This window comes from Pelobates fuscus, chromosome 10, assembly GCF_036172605.1.
Source record: "Pelobates fuscus isolate aPelFus1 chromosome 10, aPelFus1.pri, whole genome shotgun sequence".
NCBI lineage: Eukaryota > Metazoa > Chordata > Amphibia > Anura > Pelobatidae > Pelobates > Pelobates fuscus.
This window is the reverse complement of record NC_086326.1, coordinates 14,894,191-14,919,207: the sequence shown is the minus strand read 5'-3', so window position 1 is coordinate 14,919,207 and position 25,017 is coordinate 14,894,191. Positions and strand designations below refer to the sequence as shown.

General features: G+C 42.5%; 1 protein-coding gene across 2 annotated transcripts in view; it reads right to left on the bottom strand.

The window, feature by feature from the left end:
- Positions 1 to 19,506, bottom strand: part of BTRC (beta-transducin repeat containing E3 ubiquitin protein ligase) — a 154,381-nt gene extending 134,875 nt beyond the window's left edge. For both annotated transcript variants that reach the window (XM_063434072.1, XM_063434073.1), the window contains exon 1: positions 19,429 to 19,506. In XM_063434072.1, coding sequence (XP_063290142.1) covers positions 19,429 to 19,506 — 78 coding nt within the window. The remainder of the gene's footprint in view (positions 1 to 19,428) is intronic.
- Between the last annotated feature and the right edge of the window lie 5,511 nt (positions 19,507 to 25,017).

The following is a 25,017-nucleotide window of genomic DNA, read 5'->3' as shown; positions in this document are numbered from 1 at the left end:
CAGAATTTAAATTAATTACTGCAACCATGTATGTCTTATTTAGAACAGAACATAGCAAGCCATTTATTAACAATGTCTACACATTTATGGTTTGTATTCAGAATAACCTTTTATGTTCCTGACACCGAGATTTTACAAAATTACTGGGGGAAAAAAAAATAATTAAAAAAAAATACATTAATAAAAAAAAAATGTATATATATATATATATATATATATATATATATAAATAAGATATACTTACCTGAGGTTTGCTGCTTCCTCCCATATTGCAGTATATCACTTATCTTCAAGAATAAAAATTGTTTAAAAACACAGAATTCCTTCAGCATTGCACATGTCGTTTATGTATAGCGTTGCATGGGTTAAACTAAATTACATAAAACATTAAAAATAAAAACTAGGGAGAATTTTAGGAAATAAATAGCAAAAGATGGCAATTAGTGACATGATTGTGCTGCAATCTCACTAGTTTAGGGGTGTGGAAATTACAAAAAAGAAAAGAAAATCTTTTATTATTTTTGGACTTGTTGGGAAAGCATTTCAGAGTGTGTGTGTTTTTCCTCACTTGTTCCCGAAACGTTTCGTAAGGTGGGGGGGGGGGGGGCGGTCTTCATCCATCAACCAGAGGGTCTTTGTCCCGTGTACAGCTGACTTTTTTTCCCCCAACAGTTATAACTAAATGACGGTCAACTTGGACTGTACCCTGCACACTGGACCAGCATGGGAGCGAAGCAAATAGTGCATTAAAGGTGTTTTACTAGGCTGTATTCTATGTGTCAAGTATAACTTTTTGAAAGGGGAAGGACTAGGACCGGGGTGGACAGCTAGACGTGCAGCAGTGACCAGACTCCTGTTGAGCTTGGCACCGTCCCCCAGTGTACAGAAGGACAGCCTGGGCGGGAGGTATAATAAAAGCTAGCCAGCCCACCCCTAAGCTACTACCTCATCGGCCTAACAGAAGTGCCGGCAGTGTGTAGGAGCTTGTAGTCTGCACCTCAATCAGGTGCAGACCACAATATTTGCTTCCTCACTGTCCAGCACTAATTAATGTTGGATAGCTCACATCACTTTAGTCCTTTGGATAAGCAAAATTTTATTTTTTGATAATTTCTACAACTGTAAATATTAACATAGACGGGGAGAACCTATAACCTTCAACCCCTTACTTCCAGCAGAAAGTCACGAGCCAGACGTGAATTTACCGTAACTCAGAAATATTTTATATAATGCAGATTGTAACCCTCTATGTTGCTGACATATGAAGTTACATGAGAATTGTCAGTTCACATGATTTTTTAAATAATGTTAGCGTATCCCCAATATTTTACAAATGTGTTTGTTGGGTCGAAACGAATAGAAATTAAATGAAGATATGTCTCTGTATTTCTCCTCCGCCTGACATTTCCTGACACAAGGCCGAGTCTATGTGTCAAGACCTGCAGCCGTCATCAGTGACAACTGCAGGATGCTGAGTGGGTCTATGGAGGATCACGCGGTCTTGTAGGATTCCCCATAGGCCTCAATCACCTGGATCACCTGGAGTTGAAGATGTGTAGCGTTACAAAGATGGCAGCACCCGCGAGGGATAGGTTCAGATAAGTAATTCCCCCCTTACCTGCCCTCCACAGCCACTGGACCACCAGCAACAATGTCACCATCGGGGGACTTTGCAAATTCGTCAGTGTCGCTTTAACAGTAGTTACAGGTGATTTTCAATGTTTTCATTCAATAATACAGTTTTTACAAAAGTGAAGATTTCCCTATAAATGGGATTCACATGAATACTGCAGAGTCCCCTTGTAGTGCCCCAAACACAATCTATGAATTGGATTTACATTTGGAAAACTGATAGATAAATGATTTCCCTTTGTGCTGCTAACAATACATTTCTTGAGGCGAGTGTGCCAAGCTCCAGAACTACAAATATGGCCACTGAAAATGCATGCAAGTGGCTCCCAGCACAGCCTTTAAAATATATTTATGATATAGGAGACATTGAAGTAACATAAAGAGAATGTCCAGGCACCATTAACAACTACATTGGAGTGACATTGTTAGGGTGCCAGGAGGTCCCTGGTGCTAACCTACCTTCAGGGATTAAACCGTTAAAGAATGGTTTACCCCAAAGTCTTCAGTCTGGTATCGGTCAGCTCTGCCGGAGAAATTGTGTTTGCGTCCAAGGCTTGGATCACGAAGCCTTGGAGAGTGGCGCTTCTGATAGGCTGAGAGTGTCAGCTTATGCTCTAAGCCTATCAGTAGCTCCCCGTTCACAAAAGAGAGTGAGAGAAAAACTTAAAGTATCAGCTGATGCTCTCCACCTATCAGCTCCTGTCCGGGGCTTCTTGTATAAAGTTTGGTCAGACATTCAGGGGTAGAGCTGGCTGATGCTGGACTGAAAACGCTGGGGTTGAACTATTCGTTAATGGTTTAAACTCTGAAGGTAAGCCAGAGTCAAGAACCTCCTGGCATCATCGTAACTTAATGCTAATAAAGTTATGGTGCCCAACGTGTTCCTGTAATGCACTTCCTAAGCACAATGTAGAGGATTTGTGTATGCCATCTTAAAGTGGATTCTGCAATCCATGTATAATGTACTTAAAGACCTCTCTTAGAAAAGATGGATGGCACAATTCTAAAAGTTTATTTTGCCGCCATGAGTCTTTAAGTTTGAATTGGCAAAGAACATAGATTTCCATATTGGGTTCCTGACAAACAATAACCAACTCGTACTTCATATATTACAACCTTTCTATATTTCATATCCACGTACACACTTAGCTTATCCCTTTAGCATTCAACTATCATAAATTCTCTAACCCCTTCCTATCATGGCCATAGACTTACACACCCCCGGGTGACATGCTGTGTAGTTTACACTTTGAAAATGTGTGATATGTTGTGAACAAACAGACAAGGTCATCTAATGCGAAGGATGTGGCACTTATAAAATCTTAACATCATCTCTCCTTAAATCCCTGACAGGTGCACCTTCCAAACACATGCATGCATTCTGGCAATGTCCCAAGAGGACAGGAAAGCAGATATTTAATAGGAACGTAGACAAAATGATTGCAGCTAACACTAAAGACAGTTCGCCGTAAAGAATGTGTTACTTTTCAAGTGACGCAGTTGTGTATAGAATGTTACAAGAACAGTGTGGCTCTGTTTCTGTTATGTTGCTTGTTATATGTCACATATACTTATATATATGTCACAAATCTTAAATTAATTTTTGCAATTATAACAAACCATACACTAATTGGTTTTAATTTATATTCCCCTTAAAATAAAAATAAAATATGATATAAGCCTTACTAGATTTTTACCCTGCAGGGTTATTCAGTAAAGAGTGAAATTACATGAAATCATGACAAATGTTCAACTTTTTGGCTAAAATAGTCAAACTCAAAATATAACGACTTTTATATATTTTTTTTTTTACAATTTGGCTAGTTTGACAAAACAAAATGAGAAATGTAAGATTAGTTTGAATGTGCTACAAAGATCTCATATGGAAGTAAATTAAATATTAAAAAAGCAGGTTGTCAATGTGGTGTGTTCAGTGATCCTATCTCCACAGCCTTCCATGACAATACTCCGGTAAGGGTAGCTCCAAAAGCTGCTACAGGGTGGGTCAAAAGTCAGAGTAGGGTTTAAGGAGTCAGTAACTTTTTATTTATTTATTAATGAACCAATTTTAATATTACATACAATGAATGCTTAAAGTATGGAGATTTGTTTGACTATGTACAGAGGATGACATCTTTTAAATGACCTCTATTTGCCACCTCTCATAGTTGGGCTCTTTTGATTGCATTGTTCATAACATGAGATAATGTTTGAGGCTCTAGCGCTCCAATTTCTGCACGGATATTCTCCTATTCTCCTTGAGTACAAGTTAATCCTTTAAACTTTCTGGGTCAGGTAAAGACATGCACACAATAGGGGATTCGTGGGTGTAGTCATCACGGGAGCTGAAGCTACAAAGAAAGAAAGGAAGGAAGGAAAAAAAATACAAGAAAAATCCCACCGCTTGCACCACTGTAACATGGTAATGTGATTGGCTAAAATGGACAGAGCTGTATCATTGTATCCCTTACGTTTTGGGGACACCAGGTCATTCCTGGCACCATAACCAGTACAGTGTTCCTTTAAAGAAGGCATACAATTTAAAGGAACACTTTAGTCACCTAAATTACTTTAGCTAAATAAAGCAGTTTTAGTGTATAGATCATTCCCCTGCAATTTCACTGCTCAATTCACTGTCATTTAGGAGTTAAATCACTTTGTTTGTTTATGCAGCCCTAGCCACACCTCCCCTGGCTATGATTGACAGAGCCTGCATGGAAAAAAAAAACTGGTTTCACTTTCAAACAGATGTAATTCACCTTAAATAATTGTATCTCAATCTCTAAATTGAACTTTAATCACATACAGGAGGCTCTTGCAGGGTCTAGCAAGCTATTAACATAGCAGGGGATAAGAAAATCTTAACCCCTTCAGGACCGCTGACGGTTCAGGACCGTCAGCGGTAAAACGTGCGTTTGGACCGCTGACGGTCCTGAACCGTCATAACGGTCTGGGGCTACTTACCTGATCGCCGTCGGTCCCACGGCGGCGATCAGTGCTCCACCCGGTCCAGGGGGACTGCCTGTCTGCCCGGGCAGTCCCCCCTCGGCAGATCAGGACCCCACGGCCATGTGATCACTCGATCACATGACCGCAATAGGTGTCTGTGTATCTGCCTGCAGGGGGACTGTCTGTGCTGACAGGCAGTCTCCCTGCAAGTGAAAAATCCAAAAAATAAAGTAAAAAAAAAAACAGTGTAAAATCAGTGTAAAAATAAATAAATAATATGTGTATATATATATGATATATATACATGTATTATATATAATATATGTATATGTATCATATATATAATGTCATATTAAGTGTATTTTTATATTTATATATACGTATATTAATATAAAAATACACTTATATTTAAATTACACACGAATATATACAATATATATATAATTGCTATATATATGGTATATATATATTATTATAAAATACAAATAATATGTTAATAAAAATAAATAACAAAAAATAAAAATAATTTTTAATAATTATAAAAAAATATTTATATATGCAATTTTATTCTAACAGTATTTTGATATATATATATATATATATTTATATCAAAATATACTTAGAATGTAATGATATATATATCTATGTATAAATAAATAAAAACAATACGAAATATACATATGTCCATATACATAATTACATAAATAATTTCATAAATATACACGTAGACGTCAAATATATAAATATGTATATATATTAAAATTCTACATGTGTATTTATGTAATATTTTTACCTAATTAAGTAATTTTAATGATTGCAATTTGAGGGACCTGCCTGCCAACCCAGGCCGAAAGTCCAGATAATTTAATTTGCTAGCACTGTGTTTAACCCTGTAACTTTCTATGACACCCTAAAACCTGTACATGGGGGTACTGTTTTACTCGGGAGACTTCGCTGAACACAAATATTAGTGTTTCAAAACAGTAAAACATATCACAGCGATGATATTGTCAGTGAAAGTGAATTTTTTTGCATTTTTCACACACAAACAGCACTTTCACTGAGGATATTATTGCTGTGATACATTTTACTGTTCTGATACACTAATATTTGTGTTCAGCGAAGTCTCCTGAGTATAACAGTACCCCACATGTAGAGGTTTTATAGTGTTTGTGAAAGTTACAGGGTCAAATATAAGGCTTGATTTAACTTTTTTTTTTTTATTGAAATTTGTCGGATTGGTTAGGTTGCCTTTGAGAGCGTATGGTAGCCAAGGAATGAGAATTAGCCCCATGATGACATACCATTTGCAAAAGAAGACAACCCAAGGTGGGTATGTTCAGCCTTTTTTAGTAGCCACTTAGTCACAAACACCGGCCAAAGTTAGCGTTTCTTGCATTTTTAACACACAAACAAATATAAATGCTAACTTTGGCCAGTGTTTGTGACTAAGTGGCTACTAAAAAAAACTGGACATACCCAATTTTGAATACCCTGGGTTGTCTACTTTAAAAAAAATATGTACATGTTAGGTGTGTTTCGGGGATTTATGACAGATAACGGTGTTACAAGGTCACTATTGATACATTTAAAATATATATATATTGAAACAGCAATTTCCTACTTGTATTTATAGGCCTATAACTTGCAAAAAAAAGCAATAAAGCATGTAAACACTGGGTGTTTTTAAACTCGGGACAAAATTTTGAATCTATTTAGCAGTTTTTTTCATTAGCTTTTGTAGATAAGTAAAAGATTTTTCAAGTAAAAGTCCAAAAACATGTTTTTTTTTTAATTTTTCACCATATTTTATTATTTTTTTTTAAATACAATATTGGACATAATACAAATAATGGTATGTAAAGAAAGCCCCTTTTGTCCTGAAAAAAACAATATATAACTTGTATGGGAACCGTAAATGAGAGAGCGGAAAATTACAGCTAAACACAAACACCACAAAAGTGTTAAAACTGCTCTGGTCCTTAACGTACAAACATCGCAAAAACAGGCCGGTCCTGAAGGGGTTAATGAAACAGAACTTGCAATAAAGAAAGCCTAAATAGGGCTCTCTTTACAGGAAGTGTTTATGGAAGGCTGTGCAAGTCACATGCAGGGAGGTGTGACTAGGGTTCATAAACAAAGGGATTTAACTCCTAAATGGCAGAGGATTGAGCAGTGAGGCTGCAGGGGCATGTTCTATACACCAAAACTGCTTCATTAAGCTAAAGTTGTTCAGGTGACTATAGTGTCCCTTTAAATAAGGATCTATTATCAAAATGCTGATTTCTGATGTCACATTTTCTCCAGTGCGTCATTTAACTTGATCACACTTCATTGTACAGTGCAGCTCAACACCTTATAAACAATAACTAATGCTTAAAGGGAAACTCCAGTGCCAGAAAAATGATCCGTTTTTCTGGCACTGGAGGGTCCCTCTCCCTCCCACCCCCCAATCCCCGGTTACTGAAGGGGTGAAAACCCCTTCAGTCACTTACCTGGGACAGCGGCGATGTCCCTCGCCGCTGTCTCCGCCTCCGCGACGCTCCTCCTGGTGATTACGTCGGCCGGTGGGCGAGACTAATCTCGCTCACCGGCCGAGGAGACCTAATGCGCATGCGCGGAAATGCCGCGCATGCGCATTACGTCTCCCCATAGGAAAGCATTGAAAAATCATTTCAATGCTTTCCTATGGGGAATAGAGCGACGCTGGAGGTCCTCACACAGCGTGAGGACGTCCAGCGACACTCTAGCACAGGAAACCTGTGCTAGAAACAAGGAAGTGACCTCTAGTGGCTGTGTAGTAGACAGCCACTAGAGGTGGAGTTAACCCTGCAATGTAATTATTGCAGTTTATGAAAAACTGCAATAATTACACTTGCAGGGTTAAGGGTAGTGGGAGTTGGCACCCAGACCACTCCAATGGGCAGAAGTGGTCTGGGTGCCTACAGTGTCCCTTTAATCCTTCCAACTGAACAATGTAAACGGCAAGTCTAGAACTCGTACTAGACTAATTATTAGGAGGCAATAGTATTCAAATTTATTTAAAAGTTATATTAAAGACAAAACAGAGTTATTCACTAAAATGCAAACTATAATGAAGTCCACTTCAAAATTTAAAGGATCACTATAGTGTCAGGAACACACACATGTATTCCTGACCCTAGTCTTAAAACCACCATCATGCCTCCATAAATATAGTAAAAATCTTACTGTATTCAAGCCTGAGGCTGTAGATCTGCATGCTGTTTGTCTCAGAAAAACAAGCAGTCTGCTGACATCATCAGAAGTAGTGGCCTGATCCAATCACAATGATTCTCCATAGGATTGGCTAAGATTGACAAGGAGGCAGATCAGGGGCAGCGCCAGCATGATTCAAACACACCCCTGGCCAATCAGCATCTCCTCATAGAGATGAATTGAATCAATGAATCTCTATGAGGAAAGTAACTGAATGTTTGGATGCGTTTTAGGCAGCCATGACCCAGGAAGGACCTCTAACAGCCATCTGAGGCGTGGCCAGTGAAGTTATCACTAGGCTGTAATGTAAATACTGCATTTTCTCTGAAAAGACAGTGTTTACAGCAAAAAGCCTGAAGGTAGTGATTCTACTCACCAGAACAAATGCAATAAGCTGTAGATGTTTTGGTGCCTATAATGTCCCTTTAAGTTAAAATAGGGAAATTGTCAGCTTTTGTATTCACGTATTTTGGCTTAAAATTTGAAATCGTACTTTAGTGAACAAGACTACGTTCAGGGTTATTCCGGAAAGTGAGACTCAAAAGTGAATTTCAAATTTAAAGGTAAATATAGCTGCAGTCTACTCTAGCTTTAAAGGGTTACTCCAAGCACCATGACCACTTTAGTGATTTGCGTTTTTAAACGTTGTGCAAACACAGAGATTACCAATCTCCTTCTTAAGATGTAACTCCACCTCCGGCAGCATCTCTGGGGCGTCATATCTCAGCATAGAACAGGAGTCCCTGGTGGCTAATGTGAATTCTGTGCATGTGTGCGCCCCCCCAATACATCTGAAATACCTTCCCCGGTCTGCTAGGGGGGGTGACATAAGCAGATGAAGATCTGCTTTTACTTTATTTTTAAATGGCCTGGGGTTGGTTCAGCACTGTCCCAATACCCGGGAATATATTTTATTTACTTATAAAATATTTTACCAGACAAGTATGTCCTTGTCCTGTATAAAACCTTACAGAAGGCCACTTCCTGGTGAAAACATAAGCTGAAGGTAGAGCAGCATTTTGAAAGTTTTACCTGCAGAATATATTTTTGGGGCAATTTACATACGGTAACTTACATTAAGATTACTAAACATGAATGTTGTCAAGGTGATTGGAGAGTGACAGCAAATAAAGTGGGTTAGAGGCTTATAATACCTTATATCAGGTATCAAAAACCCACATATAGGGGCGGGGCCGGACCGCCGAGCTGAGCGGCCGCAGGACAGCTCAGCTCCCGCAAAACGAGGCAAATAAAACCTGTAAATCGGGTTTATGAAAACTTACGTAGGAATACCTGCGACCCTCCAAGTAACCGGGCTGCCTGAGCTGAGGAGAGGCTTGCTCCTGGAGCTCTAGTCCCTCGGAGGAGAGGGCCCGCTGCATCAGGTGGGACCTCGCCTGGCGGTGAGTGAAGCGGACGGCCGCCGCGGCACTATCCTGCCCGAAGGAGCCCGACGCAAGCAGACTACAGGCGGGTCCGGTCCCGATTCCCCCCCCCCGGACCGGGGGGGTGATCCCGGTCCTCACCCTACAGCCGCACTCGGAGGCCGCGATACACCAGGCCGCATCGAGGGCCGGAGGCCTAAGGCTAAAATGGCGGAGGCCACATGTGAGTACCTGAGGGCCAGAGAGAAATGGACCAGCAGCGCTCACGGATCCAAGGAGGCGACCAAGCGCCAAGGCGAGGAAAGGCGACCTGTGACAAACCCACGGGACCTGCCGCCCTACTCCACAAGCAAAGTACCTGAACCTAGCCACATGTAGAAGGCTGAAACAGCAATGGCGCCTGACACATGGCATGACGCACCGGATCAGACCTCCCTGATGTTGCAGCTTAGAAGCGTGGCGGATATGGGAGAGAACACCGCTCCTCCGTTACATGTGAACAAGCACAACACCCGGACTGACACCCTGAGAGAATAGCGCCGCTAATACTGAGCAACATCTACTCCACGCAAACGGACACTGACTTTTAGCGATCTCTAGATCTTGCACACGCTATGGAGCATCTGACACATCTCAACACATAAGCTTAAGATAGATGTAAATCAGTTAGTTTTGCTCTCCTTGGGAGTTCCCATATCTGCAGGTACCCCAAACATAGCGAAGCATGTGAGTCCTGAGGTTGCCATTAGCCTGTCAAATTAAGCTAACATAGCTGAGTTACAACTGTTCATTCTTGCATGTAATATTCTTGAAATCCTACATTTCCACACGAGCAGGCTTCTCTGTTTAATTTGCAAGCACATTAGACATACTATTTCAGATTTCCCTCAGCCTACATCTTGCTTATCGTTTCTACTCTACTATATTTTACACGTGACAAGCACAGTTTACGTAATCTTCAATTATTCTCACGTAATAATGGAACCTAGCCTGTACTAACATGTTGATATACTATAAGAATGTGGCAATCTTTCTTGAGAATGTATTCCAAACAATGCTGATAATTCTATCTTGTTTTACCTTGTAATTACTTTGTATTCTGTATCTTGTGACGCAAAGGCCATAATATAGAACATTACAAAAATATAAAAGGAGGCAGACACTCATGGGAGAGGCTTCATTATGTTAGCGTGACCCCAATCTGTATAAGAAACATGCATCCCCTTCATTCTTTTCTGTATCCCATTTACCATATGCCTCAATAAAAGAAAGAATTAAAAAAAAAAAAAAAAAACCACATATAATGTTACAGACCGTGACTGTATAAAACAGGACAATCCACTGACATCAATATCACAGGAATTCTTCTATGTATGCCGTGTTACATTGTTACACAGGGATAGAATACAATGGTGATACAGCAGTGATAGAACTTCCGGCAAACAGACATATCTGGGAGGAGCTGAGGATATCGGTTCCAGCTATAACTTCTGGGCAACTATGGCTCCAATTAAATGTTTTGTGATACGCTTTTCAAATAATCACAATCCTACCAAAGTCACCATTAAAGTCTATGGCTATTTTGTAGATAAATAATATGAAAAGCTTTTCTAACAGATTGTGAGCATTTGCATAAATATTAAATTGAGGCCTATGTATTTATTTAAAGGGACACTATAGGCACCCAGTCCATTTCCTCTCGTTGAAGTGGTTTGGGTAAAGTGCACCTGCCCAGTTAGCCCTGCAAGTGAAAGCATAGCAGTTTCAGAGAAATGGCAATGTTTACATTGCAGGATTAGACCGCCTCTGGCGGCTGTCTTCCAATACAGAGAGTCACTGGAGGCGCTTCCTGCATTTTCACCGAGTTTAACTCCGTGAAAAGATGCTGGACGTCCTCATGCTCTGCATGAGAACATCCACCATCTTAAAAATGCAATGATTTCCTATGTTGAAAACCAATTGGATACAGCCAAATAAGGTATACTAAGTACAGGGGGGGGGGGGGGGGGTAACCCCTAGTGGAAATAAGCAGTAAACTTGAGAGTAGTGTACCTAAAACTGGGAGATAATAGCGTTTGCCTGAACTACATAATAACCAAAAGGTATATGAAGATAAGAGGCACGAGTAAAAAGACCAAAAGGTCAACAAATAATTTATTGTGTACTAAATAGTATCATAAAAATAACAATAACCCAAAAGTGCTAAATCAAAAGAATTCACTAAAAACAAAGAAGATACAATGTTGATCAACTTGAATAGACTCTAATGTCTTGAATGGTATAGGAGTAATATGCGACAGCACACGTCTGCGCTGCTTGGGAAAGACGTTTAGCTGGTAATAGCCATAATTATGGGAGAGTGATGGAATGGAAAAGAGTGGTCTAAGTGCAGAAAGAATACTGGACAAATGGCTCAAAGAACTGTCTGCGATTGGAGACCGCAGGTCCTAACGTATAATTGTTAGATAAGCATAATGTGTGTAATAGTAACACAAATACCCTAAATCTCTAGCTTAGCTAAGCTCAGTGTTATTTATAAATGTATCTGTACAAAATGTTATAGCAATACATAACATACCCGTTACCCACCATGACACATGTCACACCACGCAAGGAACTAAGTAATTACCCAGGCCATAACCTGTGCCAGTGTCCCAACATAGTCGTATAGTCCCCCCGGGACGACAACAGTCACATAAAAAACACGCACCACTGGCATGGCCAGACCCTCGCTACAACTACATAGCCCACATCAACACAAAATGTGCATAGCGCGACTCGGCCCAACGCATAAGTCGACTGTAATGTGAATGTTTTATTGTGCATCTATTGTTGTGGCATGACTACCTTTATATGTACTCGCTGAAACTGCACCAAAAATAAAGAATTTAAAAAAAAAAAAAAAAAGTAACAGATATGATGGATGCACCAGACTAATTAATGAACAGTCCAATAATGTCTGTGCAGACTCCTTAGTTCAGAAATTCCTTTGAATAGTGATACTCCGTGGTATACATGGATATATGTAAAAACAAAGAAAAGAACAATAAATTAGTTGATCTTGGTACCGGCAAAAATTGATGAGATGAAATACAGATAATAAAATATAAATAGCTTTATTGAAGTCTTAGCTCTGGACTAAAAAAAAAAAATCGATGTAAAAATCTCACAGTAAAATATTCAAGTAAAATGCTATATGTACAGACCTCCTATACGAGTGTCTGCAAGCTGGTTCACAAAGTGCATACTAGGTGCCGACCTTATGTGCTCACAGCGTCCCGGATCAGCAGTTTAGATGTCACAATGCTGGATGCAGTAAAGGCAGATGCGTCCTAGTTGCTGGCTTTTAGTGATCAGCTGTCAGTCCCTCCAAACGCGTTTCTCCGTAATAACGGCTTTCTCAATGGATATGGACTCTGGACTTTTATAGCGGTTTCTCTTTCTAATTAACACATAGAAATACATACTATTTCTAAAACACATTACATACAAAGTGCCGGTACCAAGATCAACTAATTTATTGTTCTTTTCTTTGTTTTTACATATATCCATTTATACCACGGAGTATCACTATTCAAAGGAATTTCTGAACTAAGGAGTCTGCACAGACATTATTGGACTGTTCATTAATTAGTCTGGTGCATGCATCATATCTGGTACTTTTTATGTTATGTATTGCTATAACATTTTGTACAGATACATTTATAAATAACACTGAGCTTATCTAAGCTAGAGATTTAGGGTATTTGTGTTACTATTGTATGTTTCTTGTTAATAGGTCGTTAGGTTTCCTATTTTAGCATATATACCCTCTGGTTTAATCTCTGATACTTGTCCAGCGCTCCACTCGCGAAATATTTTTCACTTATTTTGTAAACCTAACTAGTGTTGAGCAGCAGGACTATAACTACTTTGTGTAAAAGGTGGCCATAGTTTAGTGAAGTTTCACTCTTTCTTAAAGATATTATGTAAATATCTCTTTCGACCATTTATCTTGTACTCATAATTGATAGGGGTGAGTTCCCCCAATTCTTCAGCTGTTACTGGTTTGTATAGCTACATACAATTCATTCACCAATCCAACTATTGTTGAGCAGTAAGAGCATTACCACTTTGTGCAAATAGTGGCCAGATTTTTTGAAGTCTCACTTCTCTTTAATGATATAATTTGAATATCCCTTTCTACCATTTATCTATATTTATCTTTCCAACATAATTGATAGGGGTGAGTTCCCCTAATTTTTCTCTATTCTTATTTCTTCTGTTGCCCGTTTGTAAATAGCAGGATGGATATTAATACATTGAGGCAAAGAGTGGCCAGTAATGCAACCAAGTGTTTTGGAATAGATATCCTTAGAGATTACACAACCAAATATAATAAGAACTTTCTATTTGTAAAATTAGAAAGATTATTGAAACAAGAATTGAAAATCAAATGGGAGATAGCGACATTACAACAATATATTATAGACAACATTACTCCAAGAGGATTAAGGTTATTTAAAGATCCCGCATTTTCAATAGAAGATCTCGAGTTAAAAGAAAGATGGTATGAGGCAATGGAGGATTGTTCTTTTGTCTTCATAGACATTGTCATAGAATGCAGGAAGAGACAGCTTGAAGAATTAGACCATGGGGTTAAAGAAATCCAAAATATCTTGGAACCCTTACTGGAAGATGGCAATTCACAAGAGAAGATTATGAAGATCTCAGATAGTGTAGAGAGATTAGAAGAAGTTCATAAGAGATATGGAAGACTATAAAAACGACAGAGTAAGAAACTTCCATAAGAAATATAATACGCAACACTACACCAATCATCAGGATGAACTGAATACATACCATCCATCCAAGAACAACCATCAAGTTCCAAAGTGGGATTGGAAACAAGAAAGCTACTATATAAAGCAATAAAAAGAGAGTAATCCAAATCTTATACCTGTAAGTAAAAACAGAAGGATAAATGAGAGATGGAGGAATGATGACCACAACAGAATAGAGAACTAATCGGCAAGAAGAAGGACACAACCTATAGAACAGGAATACAAGGAAAGATCAGACAGGCACAATAAAGTAAATGATAACTCTAGAAAGTGGGCACAGAAAAAGACTGCACTTGAATAAAGAAAGGAGGAAAGAATCGAGACAAGAAAGTGTGATTAAGGAGAGAACATCTGGGTTAAGGACACAAGAAGATGGAATGCTAGAAATAAGAAGACAAGAGGAGAGGGATACTACACCTAGAACAAGCAATATTGTGACCATACAAGCAGAGATCCACAATTCTTTGTTAGGTTTCCTATTTTAGTTTATATACCCTCTGGTTTAATCTCTGATACTTGTCCAGCGCTCCACTCTCGAAATATTTTTCACTTATAATGTGTGTAATGCCTGATGATAATGACACAGTTCTACATGTATAGTAATGGAGCCTGCAAGCGCATAAATGCTATATACTATTAAGAGTTTCCGTATGTGATAATTGACATATAAGTAATGTATAATGGTAACAAAGCCAGATACTTATAGAGAGTGCTAAAGTGATAATGGTAGCGGCTCTTAATCTGTGCCACTAGTGATAGAGGCTATACTTGGCTAGTGTACTAGGCAATTGGCTCAAAGAGCAGTCTGTGATTTTTCGGAATGGAGATCGCAGGTGCATATATACCAGTAGAGCCTACAAGCATATGAATGCTGTATACCGTTGGAAGTTTCAGTATGTAGTAATTGACATGTAAGTAATGTATAATGGTAACCAAGCCAAATACCATAAAGAACGTGAAGTGATAGAATAGCAGATCTTAATCTGTGCCACTGATAATGAATGATCTAATGGAGTGCTGTAATTCTAATAGAAAGCACCAAAAATGAGTTGGACAGATAAGACAGTACTTGACTGGTAGCCAATAATATGAGGATAATAAAGCAGAGAATATGGTGCTAGTAGGAATAAGCAACACGCTAGTAGCTTGCCTCTGTACCTACAAGGGTACTAAAGTAGTAACTGGCCTATGCTGTCAAGATAATAACAAAAATGTAAAGAATGCTGTAAATTGCTAGCTGCACTATCGCTGCCAATACACTCCCCGTGCCTTCAAGGGCACCTAACTCTAACCCGGCTAGGAAGTAAACTATGTGAAAAGACGACAATTAGAGTTGCTGTCATCATCTAATAAAAAGACGGCATGTGTAAAGCCCCTGACGCGCGCGTTTCGCCCACCTAGCGTCCAACAGTATACAGCATTCATATGCTTGTGGGATCTACTGGTATATATGCACCTGCGATCTCCAGTCCGAAAAATCGCAGACAGCTCTTTGAACAATTGCCTAGTACACCAGCCAAGTATTGCCTCTGTTTTTGTTACTGCTTTTTTTTTTTTTTAATTAGAATTACAGCACGCTACTAGATCCTCTATCACTAGTGGCACAGATTAAGAGCCGCTACCATTATCACTTCAGCACTCTCTATAAGTATCTGGCTTTGTTACCATTATACATTACTTATATGTCAATTATCACATATGGAAACTCTTAATAGTATATAGCATTTATACGCTTGCAGGCTCCATTACTATACATGTAGAACTGTGTCATTATCATCAGGCATTACACACATTATGCTTATCTAACAATTATACGTTAGGATCTGCGGTCTCCAATCGCAGACAGTTCTTTGAGACATTTGTCCAGTATACTTTCTGCACTTAGACCACTCTTTTACATTCCATCACTCTCCCATAATTATGGCTATTACCAGCTAAACGTCTTTCCCAAGCAGCACAGACGTGTGCTGTCGCATATTACTCCTATACCATTCAAGACATTAGAGTCTATTCAAGTTAATCAACATTGTATCTTCTTTGTTTTTAGTGAATTCTTTTGATTTAGCGTTTTTGGGTTATTTTATTTTTATGATACTATTTAGTATACAATAAATTCTTTTTTGACCTTTTGGTCTTTTTACTCGTGCCTCTTATCTTCATATACCTTTTGGTTATTATGTAGTACAGGCATACGCTATTATCTCCCAGTTTTAGGTACACTACTCTCAAGTTTACTGCTTAATGATTTCCTATGGGAAGCTTTAATGCATGCGCATCACGTTCCCCAATCGCTGGGGCGTCACGGGAGGAGTAGACTGGGCCAGCACAAAGGACCTCAGCCCTGGAATCAGGAAAGTGAAAGAAAGGGGCTTTAACTCTTTAATGACACGGGGAGGAGGGGCGCACAGAGGCAGATGGACACTACAGTGTTAGGAATACAGTTTTGTATTCATAACTCTATAGTGTTCTTTTAAGTGAACAATAAATCTCAGAAACATATTTATATAGCTAAAAAAAGAGACTTGCGTCCACCAAGTTCAGCCTTCCGCACATACGTTTTTGCTGTTGATCCAAAAGAAGGCAAAAAAAACGCAGACTGAAGCGCTTCCAATTTTGCAACAAACTGGGAACAAAATCCTTCTTGACCCCAGAATGGCAGTCAGAAACATTGCTATGTGTGCACATACCTACACACCTTTTATAAATAGTCACTGGAACAACCTAGAAGTTATGTTTGTTGCAATAAAATAAATTTTTTAAAAAGTCCTTTAACGTTGATATAAAAAGAGAGATACTTAAAACCTGGTATTAGAAGAAGCAAAAAATAATCAAAAATCAAATAGCACCCCTAAAGTAACTTTGAGAATATCCAAACAGGTAAAAATGTATATGTGCAACAGTTCCAACACGTATAATTAGTACAATATAGATAGTAAATAATATCATGTATATTGTAAGGAACATCAAAGCTTTTATAGGAGGAAATGCAACATAATATTTTACTGTCATAAACAAGCTAATTAGATAAATCACACGTTCTTGGCTGTGCAGATTGTTTTATTGCTGTGGATTTATATGAAAGGTTGTTGATGTTTTCTACTCTATACAAATGTATTTCAAGTTTTTCTACTGGTTCCAGTAACTCTGTAGAGTTTATATAAAAACTGTTTCTTAATTAAGTCTTACGTCTTATGGTTTCTTATGAGCAGATTCAAGAAAATAAAATGCTTACAGTTAAATGGATTATAACCGAGCGAGTAAAAGGCTATAACAATTGATTACTCTTTAAACAAGGATTTGGGTTTGTAATTAAAAAGTGAATCTTAGAAATGAAGACGCAAAACACAACTTGCCATAAACTGTGTTATCTACCTTTAAAATAACAAGATTAAAAAAATAAAACACTATATGCACATCATCTTTGTGTTTATTTTAGGAAACCATCATTTGCTACAGTAATGTGTGTAGTTTGAAAATGTTGCTGTCAGATATAATGTTGTACGTATTACTGCCCAATACCAACTAAACTATAAACTGGTAGCTTTTTCTAGTAAACAATAGGGATAGTCTGCAAGGTCTGAGTATTCAATATAGAGAGACAGATTACCAATCCCATATCAACAAATGCAAACTCCAAATATATACTCTATTACACACATTATCATGAATAATAACACGATTCCATAACATCAACAACACAGAGTATCATGATGCTCTCATAGGCATGTGAATACAACTCACATAAATTTAACAAAAAATAACTTTATAAAGATTGGGAGAAAAAAAAAGTGAGAGCATGAAAACACGCAAACAAAACAGTCAAAAACAAGATAAGAGTAAAAGGAGTCACTGCTTAAAGTAGGGATGGATAAAAGGGGTACGTCCATAGCTACTATAGAACTACAACTCCCATGATGCTTTACCAGCCACAAGAAAGGCAAGGCAGCATGGATGTTGTAGCTCTCCAACAGCATGGGATCTCTGTTGGGATGTTGGTGGATGATGGGAGTTACTGAGTGACTTGCGGTCAGTGGATGATGGGAGTTACTCTGTGACTGGCTTTCTGGTTATTGTTATAAAGCTGCAATATCTGTCTATGACAATCATATCTCTATATTAACATCTGGGGGAGGCAGACAATACTGAGAGATGGAGCCAGAGCTGGCACAGGGACCTGGAATCCCTCCCCAGACCTGAATAACCAGGATCCATGCTTTCCCTCCCAGACCTGGATACCCAAGATCAATGCCCCCCTCCCTCCCTCCCTCCCTCCCAGACCTGGATACCCAGGATCCATGCCCCCCCCCCCTCCCTCCCAGACCTGGATACCCAGGATCCATGCCCCCCATGATCCACCAGACCTGGATACCCAGGATCCATGCCCCCCATGATCCACCAGACCTGGATACCCAGGATCAATGTCCCCCATGATCCACCAGACCTGGATACCCAGGATCAATGTCCCCCATGATCCACCAGACCTGGATACCCAGGATCAATGTCCCCCTCCCTCCCAGACCTGGATACCCAGGATCAATGCCCCCCTCCCTCCCAGACCTGGATACCCAGGATCCATGCCCCTCTCCCTCCCAGACCTAGATACCCAGGATCCATGCCCCTCTCCCTCCCAGACCTAGATACCCAGGATCCATGCCCCTCTCCCTCCCAGACCTAGATACCCAGGATCCATGCCCCCCTCCCTCCCAGGATCCATGCCCCCCTCCCTCCCAGGATCCATGCCCCCCTCCCTCCCAGGATCCATGCCCCCCTCCCTCCCAGATCTGGATACCCAGGATCCATGCCCCCCTCCCAGGATCCATGCCTCCCTCCTCCCAGGATCCATGCCCCCCTCCTCCCAGGATCCATGCCCCCCTCCTCCCAGGATCCATGCCCCCCTCCTCCCAGGATCAATGCCCCCCTCCTCCCAGGATCAATGCCCCCCTCCCAGGATCCATGCCCCTCTCCCTCCCAGACCTGGATATCCAGGATCCATGCCTCCCTCCCTCCCTCCCAGACCTGGATACCCAGGATCCATGCCCCCCCCCCCCCCCCCCCCCTGACCCTCCAGACCTGGATACCCAGGATCAAAGACCACCCTCCCCAGACCTGGATACCCAGGATCCATGCCCCCTCCCAGACCTGGATACCCAGGATCCATGCCCCCTCCCAGATCTGGATACCCAGGATCCGTGCCCCCTCCCAGACCTGGATACCCAGGATCCATGCCCCCTCCCAGATCTGGATACCCAGGATCCATGCCCCCTCCCAGACCTGGATACCCAGGATCCATGCCCCTCTCCCTCCCAGACCTGGATACCCAGGATCCATGCCCCCCCTCCCAGGATCCATGCTCCCAGCTGGCCCCATCACTCTCACTGGGATCTAAAGTGAAATAAAATCACCTTTTTGTAAGATGCCATCACCCCCCACAGCAGCCTGTTCCACTGATCCACTTCCTCGTCTGATGACATCACGATCATGTGGTGCATCACTGAGTAGGCTACAGCAGGCGAGAGGGCTCAAAAGGGATCAGAAAGCAAAGCCAGCCAGCCAGCCAACATCTGCAGTCATAGATAGTCAGACCAATACAGCAACACTTTACAGATACAATAACTAAATGGTTACAATGTGTACATATCTGGTAGTATCATATGTAAATGCAAAAGTTAACCCCTTAAGGACACGACATGTGTGACATGTCATGATTCCCTTTTATTCCAGACATTTGGTCCTTAAGGGGTTAAAGGGACACTGTAGCAGCATAATATTATTATTACTATTGCTCAGTAAAGTGGTTTTGGTGCAATTAATTTTCTCTGGTGACACGCTGTTAGGGACATTAAACTAATTCACACTGGGCGTTTCAGCTGCTAAGAGGGCACTTCAGTAGTGTATGGGAAGGCAGCGAACTTGAGATGGCATGCACCTTTTAGAAACATAGAAACATAGAATGTGACGGCAGATAAGAACCATTCGGCCCATCTAGTCTGCCCAATTTTCTAAATACTTTCATTAGTCTCTGGCCTTATCTTATAGTTAGGATAGCCTTATGCCTATCCCACACATGCTTAAACTCCTTTACTGTGTTAACCTCTACCACTTCAGCTGGAAGGCTATTCCATGCATCCACTACCCTCTCAGTAAAGTAATACTTCCTGATATTATTTTTAAACCTTTGTCCCTCTAATTTAAGACTATGTCCTCTTGTTGTGGTAGTTTTTCTTCTTTTAAATATAGTCTCCTCCTTTACTGTGTTGATCCCCTTTATGTATTTAAATGTTTCTATCATATCCCCCCTGTCTCGTCTTTCCTCCAAGCTATACATGTTAAGATCCTTTAACCTTTCCTGGTAAGTTTTATCCTGCAATCCATGAACCAGTTTAGTAGCCCTTCTCTGAACAATCTCTAAGGTATCAATATCCTTCCGAAGATACGGTCTCCAGTACTGCGTACAATATTCCAAGTGAGGTCTCACCAGTGTTCTGTACAATGGCATGAGCACTTCCCTCTTTCTACTGCTAATACCTCTCCCTATACAACCAAGCATTCTGCTAGCATTTCCTGCTGCTCTATTACATTGTCTGCCTACCTTTAAGTCATCAGAAATAATCACCCCTAAATTCCTTTCCTCAGATGTTGAGGTTAGGACTCTATCAAATATTCTGTACTCTGCCCTTGGGTTTTTACGTCCAAGATGCATTATCTTGCACTTATCCACATTAAATGTCAGTTGCCACAACTCTGACCATTTTTCTAGTTTACCTAAATCTAGTTTACCTTATCCCTCCTGGAACATCAACCCTGTTACATATCTTAGTATCATCAGCAAAAAGACATACCTTACCATCAAGACCTTCTGCAATATCACTAATAAAAATATTAAAGAGAATGGGTCCAAGTACAGATCCCTGAGGTACCCCACTGGTGACAAGCCCAAGCTTCGAATATACTCCATTGACTACAACCCTCTGTTGCCTGTCACTAAGCCACTGCCTCACCCATTCAACAATATTGGAATCCAAACTTAAAGATTGAAGTTTATTGATAAGCCTTCTATGTGCAACAGTGTCAAAAGCCTTACTGAAATCTAGGTAAGCAATGTCTACTGCATCACCCTGATCCAGGGGCGGACTGAGAACCCTCAGGGCCCCCGGGCAAAATAAATCAAGGGCCCCTTACAGGCCCCACCCATACTCCGCAGCAAGCGCCACCCATGTCCCGCCTCCATGCACCGCCTCCAGCCACACCCTACACAATCTTTAGACACAAGGAACAAAAGTGCAATAATCCCTTCAAGGCCCCAGTAGAGACTACAATGGGCCATGGAGGGGGGTCTTTCTAGCAGAGGCTATCTCAGTGTCCTTTAGAGAGTGTGTTAGAAAGAATCCCCTCCAGGCCCTATTAGAGACTACAATGGAGTCTAATAGGCTTGGAAGGGGGTCTTTCTAACAGAGGCCATCTCAGTGTCCCTGCTGGAAACAGTCGCCTCCAGGCCCCAGTAGAGACTACAATTGAGGGCTAATGGGCCATGGAGGGGGGGAGCATTCTAGCAGAGGCTATCTCAGTGTCCTTTAGAGAGTGTGTTAGAAAGAATTTCCTCCAGGTCCCATTAGAGACTACAATGGAGTCTAATGGGGCCTGGAGGGGGGTCTCTCCAACACTCTGGTTCCTATTCACAATATAGCAACACAACATAGCTGATACCTAGGCCAAGTTGGCTCCTCTTACCTTAATTACTGTTGCTGGCTGGCAGTCTGTGGGCTTGCTGGAAGGCTGTGGGCTTACTGGCTGCGGCTGGCAGGCTGTGGGCTTGCTGGTAGGCTGTGGGCTTGCTGGCTACTGCCGGCAGGCTGTGGGCTTGCTGGCTGAGGCTGGCAGGCTGTGGGCTTGCTGGAAGGCTGTGGGCTTACTGGCTACGGCTGGCAGGCTGTGGGCTTGCTGGCAGGCTGTGGGCTTGCTGGCTACTGCCGGCAGGCTGTGGGCTTGCTGGCTGCGGCTGGCAGGCTGTGGGCTTGCTGGCTGCGGCTGGCAGGCTGTGGCTTGCTGGCTGCGGTTGGCAGGCTGTGGGTTTGCTGGCTTTAAGCCTAACTGGTGGCCTGTAGGCTGGCTGGCTGTCTACTGGCCAGCCTGTGGGCTGGCTGGCCTGTGGGTTGGCTGGCTTGCTGGCTACTGGGGCACTCGTAAATTATTTAAAGAAATAATCCATGCACAATAACCACTACTACTCTGTGTAGTCATTATGGTGCCAGGAGGGCCGGGCCCCCCTCCCAGAGTAAGTAGTCAAACCGTTTAAGAACAGTTTGACAACTTACCTGGGGTCTGCTGGGATATGAGGCTGTAGTAGGGTATAGGAGCAGTGGTGCAATGTGTAAGGGGTGCAGTGTGTGTGAGGGGGTGTAGTGTGTGAATGTGTAGGGTGTGTGGGGCAATGTGTGTACGAGGGGGCTGTGTATGTGTGTGGCAATGTTAGTATGGGGGGCTGTGTATGTGTGTGTGTGTGAGGCAATGTGTGTAAATGTGTATGGTGTGTGTGGGGGCAGTGTGTGTGTATGGGGGGCAGTGTGTGAATGTGTTTGGTGTGTGGGGGCAGTGTGTTTATGGGGCTAAAGTTCACTCTCACCCAGTGGCGGATCCAGAGCCTGATCTCGGGAGGGGCACTTGTAGATTATTTAAATAAATAATCCAGACACAATAACCACTACAGTTCAGTGTAGTGGTTATTGTGCCAATAATGCCAAGACCCCTCCCAGAGTAAGTAGTCAAACTGTTTAAGAACTGTTTGACAACTTACCTGAGGTCCTCTGGGAAATGGGGCTGTAGTAGGGCAGATGAGCAGTGGTATGTGTGAGTGGTGCAATGTGTGAGGGGTGCAGTGTGTGTGTGTGTGAGGGGGACAGTGTATTACCAGTGTGTGTGTGTGTGTGAAGGTTGCAGTGTGTACGTGAGGGCGGCAGTATATGTCAGGGGTGCAGTGTGTGTGTGGGTCAGTATGTGTGTGTGACAATTACAGTGTGTGTGTGTGTGTGTGTGTATTGCAGTGTATGTGTGGGGCAATGTGTTTATGGGGGGCAGTGTGTGTATGTGGGGGCAATGTGTGTGTATGGGGGGCAGTGTATGTGTATATGGGGGCAGTGTATATGGGGGCAATGTGTTTATGGGGGGCAGGGGCAATGTGTGTGTGTATGGGGGGCAGGGGCAATGTGTGTGTGTATGGGGGGCAGGGGCAATGTGTGTGTATATGGGGTGCAGGGGCAATGTGTGTGTATATGGGGTGCAGGGGCAATGTGTGTGTGTATGGGGGGCAATGTGTGTGTGTGTGTGTGTGGGGGGGGGCAGGGGCAATGTGCGTGTGTATGGGGGGCAGGGGCAATGTGTGTGTATGATAAGAAGGATAGGGGGGGGGCTTTTTTTTTTTTAAATGTGTGTGTTTTTATTTTTTAAATTTAATTAAAATAAATATATACTTCATGTCCCCCCTCCCTTCTTACCTTTACTGGGAGGAGGGGGGACATTTCTTAGTCCCTGGTGGTCCAGTGGGGATTCCCGGGTGGTCCGGTGGTGGTGAGAAGAACTCTAGCCCGCGCTCCGGGGCTAGAGTTCACTCTCGAGAGATTTGGAGCGTTGCCGTGGTAACCGCGGCAACGCTCCAAATCTTGCGAGAGGAGGACCCGGAGGAGCTGCTGGTAACAGCTTCCGGGTCCTCTCTCCCTCCCCTGCCGGCTGTCAGTAATGTGCCTGCGGACCGGGGAGGGAGATCTCTGATCTCCCTCCCCGGTCCGCAGGCACAATGCAGGGCTGGCACTTGGACAATGCCAGCCCTGCGTTAGCCGGCAGGAGAGAATCTCGGGGGGGGCAATTGCCCCGTTGCCCCCCCCCTGGATCCGCCACTGCTCTCACCACTGCGACCACCAGGAATACCTGGTGGTCGCAGTGTTGAGAGTGAACTCTAGCCCGTAGCTCCAGGGCTAGAGTTTACTCTCGCAAGAGCCGTAACGTTGCCGTGGTAACCGCGGCAACGATCTGTGCTCGCGCAAGAAGGACCCAGAGGAGCTGCAGGCTGAGCTCCCAGGTCCTCTCTTCCTCCCTCCCCTGACGGCTGCCCTCCCCCTCTTCTTACCCCCTTCTTACTCCCACTCTCTTCTTACCACCCTTCTTACTCTCCCCCTCTCCTTACTCCCCCCTCCCCCTCTCCTTACTCCCCCTTCTTACTCTCCCCCTCTCCTTACTCCCCCCTCCCCCTCTCCTTATTCCCCCTTCTTACTCTCCCCCTCTTCTTACTCCCCCCTCCCCCTCTTCTTACTCCCCCCTCTTCTTACTCCACCCTCTTCTTACTCCCCCCTCTTCTTACCTCCTCCCCCCTCTTCTTACCCCCTCCCCGCTCTTCTTACCCCCCTCCCCCCTCTTCTTACTCCCCCTTCCTCTTTTTACTCCCCCCTCCCCTCTTCTTACCCCCTCCCCGCTCTTCTTACCCCCCTCCCCCTCTTCTTACTCCCCCTTCCTCTTTTTACTCCCCCCTCCCCTCTTCTTACCCCCTTTACTCCCCCCTCTCTTCTTACTCTCCCCTCTTCTTACCCCCCTCCCCCCTCTTATTACTCTCCCCTCCCCCTCTTCTTACTCCCCCCTTCCTCTTTTACTCCCCCCTCCCCCTCTTCTTACCCCCTTCTTACTCCCCCCTCCCTTCTTACCCCCCTCCCTCTTCTTACCCCCCTCCCTCTTCTTACCCCCCTCCCTTCTTACCCCCCCTCCCTCCTCTTACCCCCCTCCCTCTCTCTTCTTACCCCCTCTCTTCTTACCCCCCTCCCTCTCCTTTTACCCCCCCTACTCGCCTCTCTCTTTTTACCCCCCTCCCTCTCTCTTTTTACCCCCCTCCCTCTCTCTTTTATCCCCCCCTCTCTCTTTTAACCTCCCCTCCCTCTCTCTTTTAACAACCCCCCTCTCTCTTTTAACCCCCTCTCTCTTTTAACTCCCTCCCTCTCTCTTTTAACCCATCT